Source organism: Chenopodium album, chromosome 17, assembly GCF_948465745.1.
Source record: "Chenopodium album chromosome 17, dcCheAlbu1.1, whole genome shotgun sequence".
Taxonomy (NCBI): Eukaryota; Viridiplantae; Streptophyta; class Magnoliopsida; order Caryophyllales; family Amaranthaceae; genus Chenopodium; species Chenopodium album.
Window position 1 is genome coordinate 31754907 of NC_137850.1, and position 19619 is coordinate 31774525.

At 34.4% G+C, this 19619-nt stretch overlaps 1 protein-coding gene across 3 annotated transcripts; it reads right to left on the bottom strand.

The window, feature by feature from the left end:
- Window positions 1–6254: 6254 nt before the first annotated feature.
- LOC145589567 (bifunctional riboflavin kinase/FMN phosphatase-like) lies at window positions 6255–14264 on the bottom strand. Of its 3 annotated transcripts, none has more exons than XR_014101756.1 (8): window positions 14001–14264; window positions 13710–13896; window positions 12607–12737; window positions 11445–11514; window positions 10915–10980; window positions 8609–8765; window positions 8364–8418; window positions 6255–7271 (listed from the first exon to the last, which is right to left on the bottom strand). XR_014101756.1 is itself a non-coding variant. In XM_081646188.1 (7 exons), exons 1-6 carry the CDS (start codon window positions 14077–14079, stop codon window positions 8612–8614), a joined length of 687 nt encoding a protein of 228 aa, XP_081502314.1. In that variant the 5' UTR covers window positions 14080–14264; the 3' UTR covers window positions 6255–8418; window positions 8609–8611. The 3 variants fall into 3 exon arrangements, 1 of the variants encoding a protein (XP_081502314.1); XR_014101755.1 differs by having other exon boundaries at window positions 6255–7881; XM_081646188.1 differs by having other exon boundaries at window positions 6255–8418.
- Window positions 14265–19619: the final 5355 nt, after the last annotated feature.

Below are 19619 nucleotides of genomic sequence, written 5' to 3' on the forward strand. Positions count from 1 at the left end.
CAGGGGTTTGATCCATCTCTGCATCAACAACTTGTGGGACGGCTTGTGTCGATCCCAGCTTTGCTACATGGGTCAACTGAGCAGTAGATTCAACCTCTTATCTCTCATATTAATAATGAGAATAATGATATTGGAGAAACTTCAAACTCCTGTGACAATTTTTTAGAATCTAACCACTTAAACTTTGTGGAAGCAAGGAGACAATTTTTGCATTCTATGACTCTTTACAGAGTAACAACAAGGAGGGTGAACTCTTCAGTGGTTGAATTTATACAATATTTTTTCTCTACCGGTTATTTATTGAAAGAACTTAATGCGTCATTTTTAGCAATGATTCTAAAAGTGGATATTCCAGAATTAGCAACGCAATTTAGGCCTATTAGTCTATGCAATACAATCTATAAATGCATAGCTAAATGTTTGGTAAATAGGATGAAGTTCTTTCTTCTAGATCTTATTTCAAAATATCAACATGCTTTTGTGCCGGGGAGGTATGTTGAGGATAATGTGATACTAAGTCATGAACTTTTGCATTTGATTAATACGAGTCATGGGTCTTCAACAAAAGCTGTGATAAAACTGGATATGTCAAAGGCCTATGATCGTGTGAACTGGGGATTTCTTTTACGTGTCCTAAATACGTATGGTTCTCGGCAATTTAGATACAGTGGATTTCTCAGTGTATCTTGACTGTCTCCTACAAAACCCTTATTAATGGGCAGGTTTCGAAGGCTTTTAAACCAGATTTCGGGCTACGCCAGGGGGATCCTTTGTCCCCTTATCTATTCTTGTTCTGTATGGACATCTTGTCTAGGATGTTTTTATGGCAGAAAATATTAATCAGATTAAGGGTCTTCAAGTGACGAGGAGATCACCTCCGATTTCACACTTATTTTTTGCGGATGATGCAATGGTGTTCTTCCAAGCGAATCAAACCTCTTGTCAAAATGTGGAGGATATTTTGAAGCGTTTCGATGAAATTTCGGGACAACAGCTAAATTTGAATAAATCTCATGTCAAATTTAGCAAATCGACTCAACCGGAAGAAATAGAGGAGCTGAAAGGGATCCTTAATATTGGTCAGGTCCCTATCTTGGAGAGACATTTGGGGGTGCTTATTGATTTTTTTGCAGGGAGAACGGTTGTCTTCCAGTTCTTAGTGGATAAGGTCTCAAAACGGATTTTGTCTTGGGGATCTTTAAATCTGTCTCAGGCGGCAAAATTGGTATTGATTAATATTGTGTTGATTAGTATTTCTTCTCATGTGATGAAATGTTTTAAGTTGCCTATTTCGATTACAAACAAGATTAATTCGCTGATTACTTGGTTTTAGTGGGGTAACAAAGGAGAAAAGGGTTTGCATTGGGTAAAGTTGGAGTTTATCTAAGTGCCAAAAGGCATGGGTGGTCTGGGTATTAGATTAATGGCTGGCTTGAATGATGCTTTACTTTTTAAACAGGTGACGTGGATGCATTGTAACCCACGGTTGTTGGTGGCTCGTGCTTTGGAGCCAAATCATTCTTGTGCTTTATGTGTAGGGGATATCTTGATAGGGGTTCGAGGCAATCCTTCTTGGGGAAGGCGTGGTTTGTCTAATGTGGTGAATAAGATGGTACAAGGTTACCAGTAGAAAATAGGGTCTGGGATAGAGTTAAGATTGCTAATATAAAGTGAGTGCAGGGTGCGGTTCTAGATTTTAAGTCAAGCCAGCTCCTTAGAGGAGTTGGATCGGGCAGAGTTTTAGATCTGATCTTTCAAGGGTCCAGAAATTGGAATGCAGGAATCATTAGGGACATGTTCGAATGGAGTAGGCACTGAAAATTGATATGTCTATTTTATATAGTGATTTACCCCGTCCCTTGATCATAATTAGGAGTATTTTTGGCTCTTTAGAGCCACTTTTATTACTAATATGTGTTTTCTAGTGTTTTCGTAGTTTTGGTAGCGTTTTGTAGGAAATTGCATATTTGGAGCATTTTTCCGGGATTATTTGGAGCAACTACGAGCATTGGAGGAACACGACCATCTTTCATAGCCCAAGGCCGGTTAGAGTCATCAAACTGGTGATTAAGAGCTCAACATATGAGAAGTCAAGGCATTGGACCGAATTATCAAGCCCTAAAGAGGAAATTCGGATTGGGCTAAGAATTGAAGCCCAATCAAAGTCTAAATGGTGCCCAAATAGTCCGTCCGATCGGGCAAGCCCTCGCCTTGAGGCGCGCCCGACTAGGCGGGGCGGAAGAAGGAAGAGAAGCATCTTCGCCCTGTCTCGCGCCCGACCAGGCGCCAGAGATGCACATTGAGTAAAAAGGGCGGGCCCGACCAGGCGAGATGGTGCCCGACCGGGCGCGTGTTTTAGAGGAGGATGACGACGTTTTTTTTACTTAGATTTTAATTAGGATTTTTATGTTTTGGATAAATACATTTTAGTTGTTTTGATACAATTACCTCTCTTTCATTAGTTTAATTCTCTCTTAAGCTTAGACTTCTCTCTTGTTTTCTCTCTCTATAACTCTTGGTTTAATTCAATTCATTATTTCCGTTAACTTTGGTAACAATACGCAGTTTCATAACAAAAAATTGGTTACTTTATAATTTAGATTATTTTAATTAATTAGGAATAAATTGACTTAATTCCCTGTGGTTTGACCCTACTTCCCTATCTACTTAGTTAGAGGACTTAGGTAATTACTTTTGATAAGGTGATACGACTATAGCCTGTCAAAAATTTTTGCAATGGAATTACCGGCTATTGCGGAGCAGGATGTTCTATATTGGGGAGGCCACTCCTCGGGTGCTTACATGGTCAAGATAGGGTATGCTTTTCTAATGCGTGATTTTTGTTTACACGGGGTGTCAGGGGTGACTTAGTATTTCACAAGCTCATTTGGAAGCTAAACATACCGCCAAAGTGGAGCTTATTTCTCTGTAAGCTAGTGATGAATGGATTGGTTGTTAAGTGAAACCTGGCTCATAGAGGGTTTGAGGTCCAGGTCCTATGTGATTCTTGTGGTACGGAGCCGAAAGATCTACAACATTTATTTAGGATGTGCTCTTTTGCAAGGTATGCTTGGCAAAATTGCCCTTTACACATTGTCTCTAAACTTGATGAATCTGCTTCGCTTTGACACTGGATTTAGAAATATATCCTGCTTTTTCATAGCGAGGATGGTCGAAATAGTGTACGAGTTAGTACATTCGTGGGTGTTCTTTGGAGCCTTTGGATGACAAGGAACGGAAGAGTGTTTAACAGTAATGGTGGATATCTGGTGGACTTATTAAGAAATTATACCAATGCCATGGCAGCTTTAGCTATTTGGAAAAGGGTGGATTCGAGAAGCTCTATTACTACTCGAGACATGGTGTCAATGATATACCTTCGGGTTTTGCAAGACTGGATATTGGTAATGATAGGGATCTCATAATAAGTAATCCTCAAGATGTACGTTTGGAAATGATTGTGATGGTTGATGGCTCCTGGCAGAAAAGTAAGGGAAATGCAGGAATGGGATAGGCATACTCTGTGGACCAAACTACATATTTGGAGGGTGGAGGCACCTTTGGAAAAGCACTTTTACCTCTACATGCGGAACTTTTAGCGTGTTTAAAAACTATTCAATGGGTGCGGCTGAAGGGTTATGACCGAGTTATGGTCTATACAGACTCTTTAACTATTATCCAGTTGCTACAAAACCCCAAACGAAGAGAGTTTAGACTTCTTTGAACGATTGGTGCTCTGATTCAGGAAGGACCGCTTTTAAAGAACTGCATTTTTTGGAAAGTTGGAAGGGAACATGTCTCAAAGGCTCATGATATTGCTAATATGTGTAGGGTTAGCTTACATAGTTTTTCTACTTAGTTTTGTTTGTTTAGTTGCTGTTGTCAAAAAAAAAAAAAAAAAAAAAAAAGGTCATGTTCCAAAGGATCATGAAGATGGACACAATTGTATATGGAATGACTGCTTATCCTCTTGTATTTTCTCCCTACTTATTTAATTTCGTCAAAGATTTCACGTGAAGATGCTATGTATGAATGAAGGAAAAATTTGAAGAATGTCATTCATTCTTTTAGCAAAGGCAAGGCGTTGTATGTAGAATTGGTGCCAACATAACTTATGGCACCTCTACTAACACTACTAGAAATAGGCCGATTTCTGACGGAATCACTTTGACAGACCTGAATTTCCATTGGAAATTTTGAATTTTCCGAGGAAACTTAATTTGTCAGAAAATTCCGTCGAAAAAGGAACTTTCCGACAGAATATCCCTCAAAAATTTTCCGACGGAATTAACTTCTGTCAGAAATTAATACTTCGACTGAATATTCCCTCGGAAAATATTTTAATTTCGTGGATAGATGAATTCCGAATTAGTACATCTTCTTGAAAGATATTCCATATAACATTGTGTTGAAGGAATTGTCAATTTAGTGACGAATACCTTAATAAGTCCAATGAAGAAGATATGGTAAGTTGTAGTCTACTAGGAATTGGAGAAGGTAGAGTATTTTCAAGGTTCTATTAATTTATGCATTGATGATGGAATAGTTGTCCACCTCGGTTAAAAGGTATGTTTTCTAAAAAAGCATGTAAATCCACATTGATCTTGGAAGTTGAGGCATCATCTTTGGATCTGCCATGCTTTTGTTGAGATATCAGGTAGTCGTAATAATATCAATATTCATGATATACTCCTTTTATTTAATGATTTTTTTACACTACTTATTATCTATGTTGTGAATGACTGTCAATACAATATGAGGTGTTATCTTAATGATGGTATATATCCTAAATGTGTAGCATTCATTCCTACAATTTTACTAGTTTACTACTATAAAACGAAAAATGCCTTTTTTTCCAAGCTACAAGAAGCTAGGCAAAGGAATGTTGAGCTTGCTTTTAGGTTACTACAAGCTTGTTTAGCAATAATACAAAATCTTGTGCTAGCTTGTGACGAATCAATTTTAGGAAAAATAATGATAGCTTGTATCATTGTACACAATATGATCATGAAGGACGAAAAATATACATATAAAATGTATTACGATGAATATGAACAAGCTACACCAACATCTTCAAGTCGCGAAAATAAAAAGGAGCCTTTTAGCCACTACCAAATTCCAAGTTTGAAAAATTACATCTTAATAATAGAGCTCGTTGTCACGGGTCGTCTCCCTCATCAAATAGGTATCAAATAGGTCACTACAACAAGGCATAATCTTGGCTAGGGGGCTTGCCCTTAGAGCCCAGTAGCACACTTCCGCCTAAAAAGTTTTGTTTTGCATTGTCCTTGTATTTCTAGTGAACATCGCCTTCTCAATAATAACACAATTAATGAGCCATTTGGATGGGCACATGAGCTCCAAATGGGCTCAATTTAGGGAGGTCCACCATATTTTGGTCTAAAGATTATCATGGAAGTGTCGATTTTCCAAGATGAGGTCCCAAAATATGACTTTAGGTAGCAAGGAGTCCGAAAAATGCAGGAGAGTTTTAGATAGTTCCGGATATCTCTTGGAGGTTTTTTACGGGAGTATTCTAAAGGGGATAGATCTAGATATTTAAGGAACATCTTTTACTTTAGTAGAATTTTCTAGGGTCTACAATATAATGTTCTAGAATGTCCAAGGCTTCTCAAATACATTCTAATTTAAGACAGGTGTGTGTAAAACCTCATTGTATGTAATTTCTTATACATTCTAAGAAGGTAGTCTAGAAACCTCCATTTAAGGTTAGTAAGAATCTAAAGAAACCTTGAAAGTAGAGCACTATAAATAGGCTCCTAGGATCATATGTACATATTAGCCACCACGAATTGTATTTTTTCTTCAAGTAGTAAAAGCATTACCCCTGAAAATACTTGAGTAGGTTGGTTATTAGGCAGGTCGGGGTTGGTCAAGCGGGTCAATAATGGGGCGGGTCAGATAAAGGTCACTTCAAATTATCACTGGACAGGGTTAGGGCTAGGGGCGGGTTAGGGCCAGAAGCTAAATAAAAAGGGTAATTATTGGACTCCATGACTCAATCAGTAATATCTACCTGGAAAATTTTCATACGTATATAAATGAATGAATTGCACTTTTCCCAATAAAAATTATTTAAAAAAATTAAAAACTAAAAAAAATAAGAAAAAAAACGAAAATTGGTTAAATTATATATTTATTTACAAATTTACTATCAATCAACAATTTTATTTGAACTTTAAAGAAAAAAATTCAGGATAACAAATTTAGAGGAGTATAAAGAGAAAAGAGAGGGAAATGAACTAACAAAATAAAAAGTTAATGTTACATGGGGCTAACTCGATATTTACAATGACCGACTCTTCGACCGGAGACATGCTCATTGAAATCTTCTCCTAGTGAATAACCCTATAATGATTGCTATACACTCATCAAAAGTTATTAGGTTGTCCATAAAAATCATACAATAATCACTTAAATATAAACCCTAATAACAATCTTACCCATTTGAAAGAAAAAAGTGAAAACCCTTTAATTTGTTATCCGTCCCTTTTGCCATTGGACTATCATGTCCAATAACTAATTAACTAGCTCTACTTGTGAGAAATCTTTCTCCTACTTAGCCCATGTGGGGAATCCACAATGTGTTCAAATGAGTTTATTGAACCCACTAATTTTTTGGGAATTTTTTTTAATTAAAAAACTAGAGAAAAAGAATATACAATTTATCTGCATAATTATACAATATTTTACACATTCTTTTAAAACAAACTATTGGCGGGCCTGCACCCTAGTGTTTATGCGGCAATCTCAATCCTTTATTCCCTTTTCTTTCTCTCTCCTCTGCTCTCCTCCTTTTTACTGTACTCCATTTTTATTTTATTTTTTCATACATAATTTTCATTAACACCCACAAAATCAATCAATCATCAACCCTAGTTGAATGATTTTCAAAGCATCACCATTGTGCTTCAACATGGAGTATTGTTTCCCCGGAGAAGCGATCGCGATTCGTCGACTGCGAGTCCGGTGGTGGCTCAATTGAGGTGGCCTAGTGGGAGCTGTGGTTGTTTTCGGGGAGTAGACCGTTGTTTTCACTGCTGGTGGCTGGGTGAGGGTGGTTGGGGATGCTTTGGTGGGTTCGGTGGTTGGTGGGTTTAGCTTAAGGTAGAGGTAATGGTGGGTGGGTTCGGTGAACGGCGGCCAGTGATGCTATGGGTGGTGGTGCGGTGCTTGGTGGTTGTGGTAGGTTCAGTAAATGGTGGTTGATGAGTTGTGGTTGGTGGTGTGGTGGGTTCGGAGAACGGTGACTGGTGAGCGGTGTGGTGGAGGAGGAAATTAAGGGGAAGTGAGGATCGAAGGAAGAATGAGGGTGGCGTGAGGAATTGTGGATTTGTTGGTTGATATGTATGAGGATTTGTTCACATTTTCATGTGAAAGAGAGAGGAAGAGGGGAAAGAGGATAGAGAAGAGAATAAAAATAGTTAATCACATTAGATAACAAATTATGCATATAAGCTAATAAAAGTAATATATCACCCAATTGATGTTTGATATCAGTCAACATTAGGGACATATTAGACATCAATAAAAACGTATCAGCTAACAAACGGAATATATCAGCCAATAAAAGATATATATCATCCAACAATAGTAATAAGGAACATATTAGCCAACAAAAGATACATATCATCCAACAAGAGCAATATATCAGCCAGCAAAAGAAACATATCAGCCAACAAATGAAGCGTATCAGCCAACAAAAGGATGATATCAGCAGACAAAAGCAATAGGTAGGCCAACAAAATAAACATATCAACCAACAATAAAAATATACATATCAGCCAACAAAATAAATATATCAACCAACTAAAGAAAGTATAAGCCAAATGATGTCTGATACCAATCAACAAAAAGAACCTATTAAAAAAAATTTAAAAAAAATATATCAGCCAACAAAAAGAATATATTAGCCAACACAAAAATCATATCAACCAACAAATGATACATATCAACTAACACATGAAACGTATAAGCCAATAAGTAAAACATATCAGTCAAGCCATCTGCACGGAAATTTGCGTGCAGGCATCTGCACGCAATAGCTTCTCTTCTTTTAATGATTCCGAACTTACAATATTTTACAATATCGTGTTATATATTTATTTTTAATATAGTGTGATAAAGCTATGCTGATATCATATGATGAAGAGAGTTAGACGTTATTGAATATTAATGCAAAGAATGGAAATTTCCAACAAAAATGTTTACCACCAAACCAAGTATAAAATTTATCTACCGTATGTATGATAAAAATGTTCTTTTATCACACATTTCTCAACCTTTAATTTCCCCAATTTTTACAGTGATGCAACTAAAAAGAAACAAAGAAAGTATTTTACCTTTAAATAATACATGCCATGCATCACCGGTCCACCAGCTAGTAACGTTCACATTCTGCACACAACCAAAAATTCTTGATCTACATCGACTATATATACCCAAAACATACAGCAATGAACACATCATCTAGTAACCCTTCCATAAAAAATCAGATCAGTTAGTAATTAAAGCATTGTTTACCCCATCGATCACTAGCCTAAACAATTGACGGGCATTTCAGATAGATAAATTTGATGGTACATACACATCATTGATCAAAATAAGGAAGACCCCAGGACTCAGGCTGAAAATCCAAAAGTGACTGAAGACTGGAGTCTGCCAAGGCAGCAGCATCAGCCTCAGATTGAGAAGGGACAACCACTACCTTCATTCCAGCAGCTTTTGCAGCTTTAACACCTATCCTGTTGTTTTAAATGACAAAAGATAATCACGGCACAAAAACAACATACTATCACTCACATTCATATTAAAAGAAAAATAATACGAGTATAATTTTATTTTGTATTATTCATTAAAAAAAAAAAAAAAAAAAAAAAAAAAAAAAAAAAAACAAAACAAAACCTTAATGTCTACAGTTGTCACTCTATCAACAAATATTCACCTTAAAACAACAAATTTCATCAGCAAATTTACAAGACTTTCTTCCTATGCCATATCAGCATTTCAAAAGTACAAGTATAATAACTTAAGGCATCTTCAAACTAAATCAAATATATCTCTTTACACCTCATATTGCATTTAGATACGTAGTATTTAATCTCTTATTTTTTTTTTATAATTCTATTTCACTCACAAATCGAGCCTTAAATTAAACAAGGCTCCATTATTTAAGAGTCCATTTATGACTATACCGACACCTATCTAGTTCAATGCTATGCATTGTTTTGTTATGTCTTAAGATTAAAGTCTTAAAACAAAACTGCGCTAATATTGCTCTAAAATCTTAAAATCGTAAGATATTAATCTTAATATTGAATTATATGCAGTAATTTTGATTTGAATTATACAATATCTTAGGATTGAAAATATCTTAAGATTGGTAATTTCAAATGAAAATTTCTTAAGATAAATGTTTTCATTTGAAATTATCTAAATTCTTAACCAAATGAAATTAAACATTGATTGATTATAAAATCTCATTAACCACACTTTTTTTTTGGTAGGAAAATCAGGCCAAGCATAGGCTAGTGCAAGGTCTTAAGCCCCAAAATACCAAGTCACATGCAAACCTTGCTTAATCACACTCGAAAAATACCATGCTGCAGCATGGTCCTATAAATAGTAGTTGGCCTAGTTGCATTACTTACAATACATTTGATAGGAACACAAACACACCTTCAACTAAAATATAATCTAGATTCGAGTACTATGTCATTAGATCTTTTATAATTAGTGTTTTTCCAAAAAAAAAACTTCCTTTTGTAACTTTTTAATCAATTAACTATCTTTTCAAAGCCAAAAGTTTATATTTCAGTATTCAGTAAAGAAAACCATCTATATTTGGTATTACTAAAGAAAAATATTGGTACTTAGGGTACTAACAAAGCCTATATTCTAATTGGTACTGATAAAGAAGTGTAATGGTACTTATTTAATACTATTCAAGGACTACTTTAGTACCAAATAATATTTATTGTACCAAATTGAAAGAATTCATTAGTGGGCAGTAAAACAATAAACTTTAGGCATTGAAAAGATATTTATTTTTAAAAAACACAAAAGGTAGTTATTTCATTTGAATAACATTGTTTATAAATGGTAATTAATACAAAATAGCCTCCAAATTCCATAGATTTCTGACAATAGGTTGTAGCTTAGTATCCCAAAGGCAATAAGCTATGCTAGGGGAAGGGGGAGAAAAGAAAAGGACTCCTAGGAGAATGTAATTCAAAAATCTACTGCAACTTCTAGGATGACTATTTATAAGGTGACTTGAAGCGCTGAAAGTAGAGAGAACTTTTATACAAAAAGTAGAACCATTCTGACATATATTATTGCTTGAATGGATTAAAAAGGAGTGAAGATTCCCTATGCCCATGGAGTGACTTAATAAAAACATCCTATTCTTATAATCTTAACAACTACAATTGTTGAAAGTAAAACTCCATATGTATATCAGCACAATCCAATCAAAACGACAAATAAAATCTCTAATCCAAGTAAGAGTCAAGCAACTCCAAAAGTAGTGTACAAAAAGTTAAGCAGCAGTACTCAGATGTGTAAGTTAACAGACCTAAATCTAAAAAACAGCAGATCAGAAACCTAGTGCATGAATCTCCTACTTACAGAGAATTAACAGTTCATTCCCTTAATTGCGTGAATTTTCTATGTTATTAGACCTTCAGTTCAAATTATCAAAGTATTTTACTTCATGCTTCATAACAAGTTTGAGAGCAGGACAGCCAATGTTTTAAAAGATACTATGAATAGCCATTTATAACCACAAAAACTAAACAGGAAACCACTGACCATCTTACTCTTTAGTCACAAGACAATACCCTCCTGCAGAGTAACAAAGACTTGAGCATAATATCTGTAGAATAAACTTACAAAGAGTCCTCTATAACCAGGCAATTAACAGGATCCACTGATAGTCTTTTTGCAGCCTCCAGATATCTGACAGTCACAGAATTAATACCAGAAGAGAAGAAAATAGGTAAATATCTGGACGAGAAATATACCAATACAGCATGTCACATGAAGTTTAAAACCGAGCACTGAGATAAATGAAATTTAGTCTATAAGAGCTCAGTATAAAACCTGATATAAGATAAATAGGAGGATTCCCATTAGTCACTACGATGCCAAATTTGTCAAGAACTTAAGGCACAACATAAAGCCACTAATGTTTTGTGCCTCTAGATTTGCTTACTGTTGTATTCATTTTATTCAGTTTTGATAGACTGTTCAAGTCTGAGTACTTCAACTGCACCTAGGACTGATTTCAGGCCATTACAATTAACAAATACTATATTCCTTGTCCATCATTTAAAAGAGAATAAAATGACAAACGATAAGGGGTACAATATCTGAAGAAATACATAGTTTAAAATCCTGTTATGTGAATTAAAAGATCTTACAAGTCTGGAAATGGTATCCCTGATAGAACTTGGTCACTTCCAAGAATGACAGAAAACAGCTCCTTCCAACCTGCACAAGATTCCAAGCATTCAACATTTCAACAGAAATGTAAGTCTATAATATGACTGCAAGAAAACTGGGTCTAAAGCCAACAAGACAATAGTTTCATAGAATAACAAGGAAAAATTAATTTTTGAGAAAGATTTTAAGTAAGAAAAAGGGATGGGGGAGACCAATAAGGAAAAGCTATTATTGAGAAAGATTTTTTGTAAGAAAAAGGGATGGGGGTGACCAATAAGGAAAAGTTATTTTTGAGAAAGATTTTTTGTAATCTACACTAATGCAGTCCAGTAAAGATAGACTTCCTGATGAGGGATCCCAGCGAAACATAATGTGACCTCATTTGATACATATTTTTCTTATCGTTATATTATAAAGATTATATGTTAGAAATCCATAAGTCAGTATAAAGAAAATATGACATACTTGACAGGCTAAATATTAGACCTAGCGGAAGATTATAAGCTAGAAAAGTAAAGCTGATAGTCCGATGAGGCTTTCAATTGTTGGCAAAGATATAATTATGTATCAGACTATCAGTGTTACTAAAATCTACATAATTAGCACGTAGTTCTTCAATTTATTTTTAAAACTAAACTATGTCTCTGTGGGTATCATTATACGGCCCCCATTCAATTCACCTAATTTTTGCTGAACTAAAATTAATTTTACTGAACTGAATTTTTTTTTACTGATTCTCTATTAAATTTCTTCTTTAGAGTTACTGATTTGTACTGAACTGAAATATTTTTGCTGAACTGAAATTATATTTACTGAATATTATTTTTTTAAGGTGAACTTAAGAGGGCCTAATTTTGAAATTGTCTTTGAAATCAGACAGCAACATTATAAATAACACATTTCACTTTATCAGTTAATTGGTAAAAATTAAACGAGGTGAATGTCAGCCAAAACTATGCCCTTCAATACAAAAAAGCATAGTCGTGTTTCAGTAAATAACCATTATAGTTGTATTTCAGTAATATAAACCATATAAATCTTTCATTATAGTTGTATTTCAGTAATAATATAAACCTTTCAATAATAATAAGCATTGGAACCAACTAGTATTGGTAATCTTTGACCATGGAAAGTTCTGACCTTTTTGATAAGAAAGTTTGGCATCAATGTATTCTTGTAGAGAGTTTGAGGCAAGAGCAAATGGAATCTGATGCTTACGAAGATGTTGGATAAGCCGATTGGCACCAGGAAGTGCTTTGGCATCTTTCCACCTAAAATATATAAAGGGGAAAAGAAGAAAAGTTAAACCTGAACTTAACTCAGGATACAATTAGTAACTTCAATCCTACAGAAATTTATGGGGGGAGTTTTAAAACACTTATAGATAATTGAAAATAGCCTCACTAATTTACTAAACACCTGAAAATCTAACAATATCATATCTAACAATATCATGCTTTTTGTTTAGGGATGGGAGGGACTCCTCGAAGTGAAGGCTAAGAGAATGCAGGTGCCTAAAACATCGCAAATAAATTCCACGTCGATTTCACAGCAGGAAACATCCTTCAGAATTTTTCTTGAGATGTAGTTAAATAGTATACAGTCAGCCTCATTTATCACCCCAACTTCTTTTAAGGGACGCCTAAAATCAATGTCCACTTCTCTTCTATAGAAATAGTTAGCATACATTTCACAAACATACCATTTACTCTATATTCAGAATCACCTTCCATATAAGAGAGATTAATTTCAAAGGAATGCTTCTTTTTAGGAAGGTTTACTAAGTACAATCCTTAGGCCTTAAAAGGCATAAGAGTGAGATTAATTTCAAAGGAATGCTTCTTTTTAAAAAGGTTTACTAAGCACAATCCTTAGGCCTTAAAAGGCATTAGAGTGATTAGACTAACATTGTTATTGAGCAATGCTCGAGTCACCAAACTCGCTAAATACAGGTAAATGAGACATGTACAAACTGCATAAACTACTTTGTACTTACATCTGAACTTTCAAAGTTTACCTTATCTTGGAACTACTCAAGCAATTTACTTAACTCACAAACTTGCCAATTCATCATAGGTAAAGATTGAAAACAGACTAAAAAAGCAACATAACTAATCATTCAATTCTAAAATGTAATGAAAAAATCACAACTTTAGTATAACACAAAACTATATCAAAAACAAAATTAAGCATATTTGCAACAAAAAAAAAAAAAAAAAAAAAAAAAAAAAAAAAAAAATTACTTAGAACGATATAGAGGAGTAATTTCAGCAATAAATTGATCAGGAGTAAGAGGAAGATCATAATTCTTAACAATTGCAACAGCTGATTCTTTCTGGGTTCTTCCCACTCTCCCATGCTCTTTATCAGTAATCAAAACTTTCCCATAACCCGCCAAATAATCTCTCAAAACACATCTTGTCGCAATTTCTGCATGCAAATTTTTAAAAAAAAAATTAAAAAAAATCAATCAAATTATCACTAAAGATCCAAAATCAAAATTACCCAACAAGATTAAAATTCAAAATTTGAACCTGTATCCAAAAGGGTACCATCCAAATCAAGAATTACAGCAGAAATCGCTACCCCATTAATGGATTCGTTGATAGTCATTACTAAGATTTTTTAGAGAGAAATTTTGTTTGGAATTGATAAAGAGGATGATGAAATACTGAAACGGCGGTGTATTTATAACAGGAGATAGAATTATTCTGTTTTTGATAGAAGTATCGGAAATTGATGCTGATTTGAGGTTGGAAATTTGGCAATGTGTCCAATGTCCATCTTATTGAGAATGATTAGGAAGTTGACAAATGAGTCAAGTTTGTGTCATATTTGGGTTATGAGTTGTTAAATTTTACTTGTACTTATATTGAGATAATCGGATAAGTAAAATAATGTTATGGGATATGTTTTGTGAAATACAAGTTTGGTAATATTGTGTGAGACAAATAATATTGTACAGTGTGAAAAAATATATTGTGAAAATATTGCCCTTTATGTATACCTATTCTATAAATTTTATACGTGGTTTATTGTGTTTAATGAGAATTAAAAAGAATTATTATTGTGACCTATTTTTAGGGCCGGCCTGAAGGGGTAGGCCTTGAGTGCGACCACCTAGGGTCCATGTCAGAAAGGGGTCCAAAAATTAAAAAAAAATAAAATAAAATTCAGTTTGCATAGTTGTAGAATTTTACTCTGTAGTTTTACTCGTAAAAAAAAAATACTTTTTAAAAAGATAATTACTGCATTTAGTTAGCAATTAACATTAAATTACTTAGATGTCAATTAGGTGGAGATAACAATGCAATATAACCTCTTCACTTCTAATCTTCCGGTTTCTATGAGTATCTGCTCCAAAATATTAATCTTTTCAATTACACCGTTTCATATTTATTCAAATACCGAAATATTATGCAAAGTTATTACTCCAGTATTGTGTATGGAGACAAACTATTCAAATAATATAAGTTATTTACATTGTCTTATATTTAAAGCTATTGCGTATTAAAAAATTTGTTTACATAAGGAACCCTTTTCTTACATTATGCTTAGGCCCATAAATTTCCAAGAACAGGGCTGCTGGCTATTTTGTGAGTCAAGTATCAATTTATATTTCAACGCATAAAGGTTAATCGATCAGGAGGGGTGGAGGTAAGGATCGAACCCGATCACACTAGGGGAGATAAAAGGACTAACCAACCCTCCACTCCTTGATCCTCAAAAAATAACATTTATTGAAATTTAGTTTTGTGCCCCGTGCGATGCCTGGGTTGTTTATTGAATTTTTAGATAAATTTTCATTTAAAATATATATATGTTATTTGAATATTATATTCGTGAATTAATAATCACTTCACTATCATACTTGTAAAATAAAAAAATGGGAAATTCTCAATGGTAGCTATTTACTTTTGCACATTCTCATTGGTAACAAAATATTTGGCTAATTCTCTCAAATAGCATTATTTTTTATTAGTTTCTCTGAATTGACAATATTTTTACATTAAGTAACTAATTAGCTTAATTATATGATTTTTTAAAAAAAAAATTAAAAAAGTTGTGCAATACTCTTCACCAGCCACCCCACACCACCGACTATCCACCGGAACCCATCACCACCAAGCTCGCCTAAACCCCTCCGAACCCACCCCCACGCTGCGACTAGCCACCAGAATCCATCACCACCAAGCTCGCCTCAAAGAACCCTGCGAACCCTCCACCAAGCTCGCCTAAACGGACCTGCGAACCCACCCCATGCCGCCGAATAGCCACCAAAGTCCACCACCAGAAAGATCGCCTAAACCCCTACGAACCCACCCACGCCGCCGATTGTCCACCAGAATCCACCACCACCAATTGCACCTGATGAAGATTGTCAATTGGGGAAAAATCGAAAACCCTTAAAATCTAAAATAAAAATTTCTAGGCTAATGAGGAATCAATTCAGCAGAGGAAAGGGGAAAGGAAAATGAAGGAAAGGGTGGGAGGTTCAGGCGAGTACAATTGTACGAATATCGAAGGTGATGGTGGGTTCTGTTGGGTTAGCGGCGACGTGGGGTGGCTGGCAAAGAGGGGTCTGTACATTTTTTTTTTTTGATAATTTTTTTTTACAAGATTGTTAATTAACTGTTAATTATTGTTTAATTAAGCTAATTAGTTACTAATTATAAAAAAAAATGTCATAATAGAGAAACTAATAAATAATAATGCTATTTGGGAGAATTTGTGAAATATTTTGTTACCATTGAGAATGTGCAAAAGTTTATAGCTACCATTGAGAATTTCCCTAAAAAAATATAGTAATACCGCTCATAAAGGTGTTGGTGGTTTAAAGAAATTAAAGAGTTCGAGTTGGTAGTTTTTGAAAGTGATGCTAATAGCATAGTCAGAGCAATTTGAAGAAATTAGTTTGGAATTGCACCCATTTTCATATAACACTAAATAATTCCTATAACACTAAATAATTAATGTAACACTGACCGAGTAACTCCTGTAACACTAATGAAGTAACCCCTATAATGTTAACCAAGTAAACCATAACATTGACCAATTAAACCCTAAAACACTAAGGGAGTAACCCCTATAACACTAACTGAGTAACGTCTGTAACACTAATTAAGTAACTCTCCTTGTGGCTAGCCACATATAAGAATTTGTGATTTTTGAAAGTTATAATTTATTTTATTTTATTTATTTATTTATTTATTTATTTTTGAATAAAGTTATACGTAGTAATTTAAAGAAAGAAAAAATTAAAGTAGAAAGCTGGATTTGGCAGAAGTGTAATGTAGGGCTGCAAAAGTAATAATGCACAACTAAAAAGAATGGTTGTGTAAAGCTGTAATCTCTTTTCATTTTCTTTGAACATTTAAAGGAAGGCTATCCAACTTTTTTATCTTCTTCAAAAATATATTAAGATAAATTCTACGTGTCATAATAATAATAATTAATTGTTGCTTACGTGGCGCATCACTTAGCGAAAAGTAGGTCTGTCAAGTGTCGTTGTCTCATAGTCAGGCTAAAAATTTAGCTTTATATATTAGTTATATGATTATTAAAGTATCCATTTATGGTTAATATTGCAAATTAATTAAAACTGAGATAGTACTTAATTACTTATTTTGTTCCTTTAATATTGCAATTTTACCCCTTCTAAATTTTCAACTAAGGTGGAGGAATTTGAAATTATAGAATCACAATTCTTTGTTTTTGCAAAACAAATTACTGTATTTGAAAATGAAAATCGGAATAGTATAAAATTGGAATTGGAATTACAAAACCTGATATGAAATCCATCATCCCAAACACTTTCTGAACAGTTTCTATAGTGCTACTACAGTACATGTTTTTATAGAAGTATGTAACAATCAACAAAGTTATAAAATGCCCGTAAAAATAAAAATAAATAAATAAATAAATAAAAGTTATAAAATGATTTTATGAATATTTCACCAAATACCCCTAAGTTATTTTTTTATTCGCCAAATACCCATCAAAACTTTCAAATTCACCAGATGCCCTTGACTTTAACAAAAATATTACAAAATGCCTAAATGACTAACGGACGTTAACTACGTTAGTCATTAAGACTAAATTTGCCACGTGACAACCTATGATTGGTTGCCATTTATATTATTTAAATTTTAAAATAATAACTTAATCACAGCCCAACCCCAGCCACCATCCGTCGGGTCATTTCCGATAGTTCCCTCGTGCCAGTGCCATCTCGAACTCGACGAAAACCACCGCAGCAGCTTGCACCCGACGCAAACCAACGCCACCCTAATCCATCACCGCCAATGAACCACCACTCCACAATCCTTAAAACCCCTCATCTCTCCCTCGAAAACCCTCCCCCTCCCCACCGCCAATGTCGAAATTCCCATCCCCATGCCGACGAACCCAAACCACATCCCCCCCCTCCCCCGCAATCATATCCACCCCCAGAACAACCACGCCAAACCCCAAAATAAAAAACCCAAAATCGAAACCCTAGATATTGATTTTTATGGTTTCGATGTTGGGGTTTTAGGATTTCGGGTGGTGGTTTTTGGCTAAGGTGAGCAGCGACGAGTCGACGACGTGGGGATAGAACTTGGCTGCCAACGAAGGTTTTCGACTCAGGTGGTTTAAGGGGGAAAAGTGAGTAGGCTGGGGGTTTTTCGAGTGTAGGCTGGGGTTTTGGAGTGGGGGGGAAGGTGGTTCAGGGAAGGATAGGGGCGGCGACGACATGAGATAAGGGGTGGGGGCAAAGGGATGGGCTACCGTGAGCCCGTGAGTGTGGTGGTACGGTGGGGAGAGTGGCTGGGTTTGGGATTTTTTGTAATTTTTTTTTTTAACTTTTTTTGTTCAATATAGTAATTATAAAAATGAACCAATTAGAAGTCGCCACATGGCATAATTAGCTTTAATGACTAACGGAGTTAATTGTCGTTAGTCATTAAGGGCATTTGGTGACAATTTTGTGAAACTTAAGTGTATATGGTGCATTTGGAAATTCTTATGGGTATATGGTGAATAAAAAAAATAACTCATGAACATTTGGTGAAATTTCCGATAATTTTAAATAATAAATAATACTCTAAAATATCTAAATATGCTCTTGTTAAAAAATTCTCCATAGTAAACAGTTACTTCAAAAATAATACTACATATTTAGATTTATAAAAATATTATATTTTCTTTCTCAAAGAAAATATATTATATTTCCTATCAAAATAGTTTGGACTACTTCACAAAAAAAAAAAAAAAAAAAGTTTGGACTATTGACTTAACATGATCAAAGGTAGACACTATACCATGACAAATTGACAAGAAAGCATGAATTAAATCTCGGAAAAATTTATAAAAATAATCTCACCTTTTACATATCTTCTCGTAATAATCCCATTTTTTTAAAATATGGAAATAATCTCACATTTTTTATTAACCTTCTCAAAATGGACCCTTTTACTTGGAACTTGGTGAACCGGTACTATCCAGAACCTACAGTACTCATCCCCCCTTTCCCCTGCAAATAATTAAAGACCAATGTAAAAATAAAATATAAAAAGGAATCGCTTGGTTTGTGGGATAACCATGAAGTTCAATGGCGGATTACGCATGAAGTTCAATGGCGGATTTTAAGCAGCAAAATTGGAGGTTTTTTTTTTTTTCATTTTTTTTTTTTTTTTTTTTTTTTTGCTGATTTAGTACTAAAAATTTTCAAATTTTGTGGGTTGAATATGAAATCGAGTATGTAATTAGATCCATTTTCTTCATTTTGTGGTTTTTTTCGGTTGAATAGGTGATTGTGGTGGCACTTCATAATTTGGGTCTTGCTTTGCAACACGAATTACAGACTGAATGTTGTGGTGGCACTTCACAACATTCATAATTCGAAAAAGATGACCTAGATCCATCATAATTTGATTTCCTCATAGCAAATGAAATAAAAAAAAAATTAAATTGTTAGATTAAGAATTTACAGAGAAAGGGGAGAAAGAAAGAAATGGGAGATGATAATTAAGAAGACAAAACAAAAGAGCATTTCAAATTAAATACAAACCAAAATATTAACGAAGTTAAGTGCCACGTAGGCTAATTTACCTACTATTGCAGGTCATAAATGAAAGGGGTCCATTTTGAGAAGGTTAATAGAAAAGGTG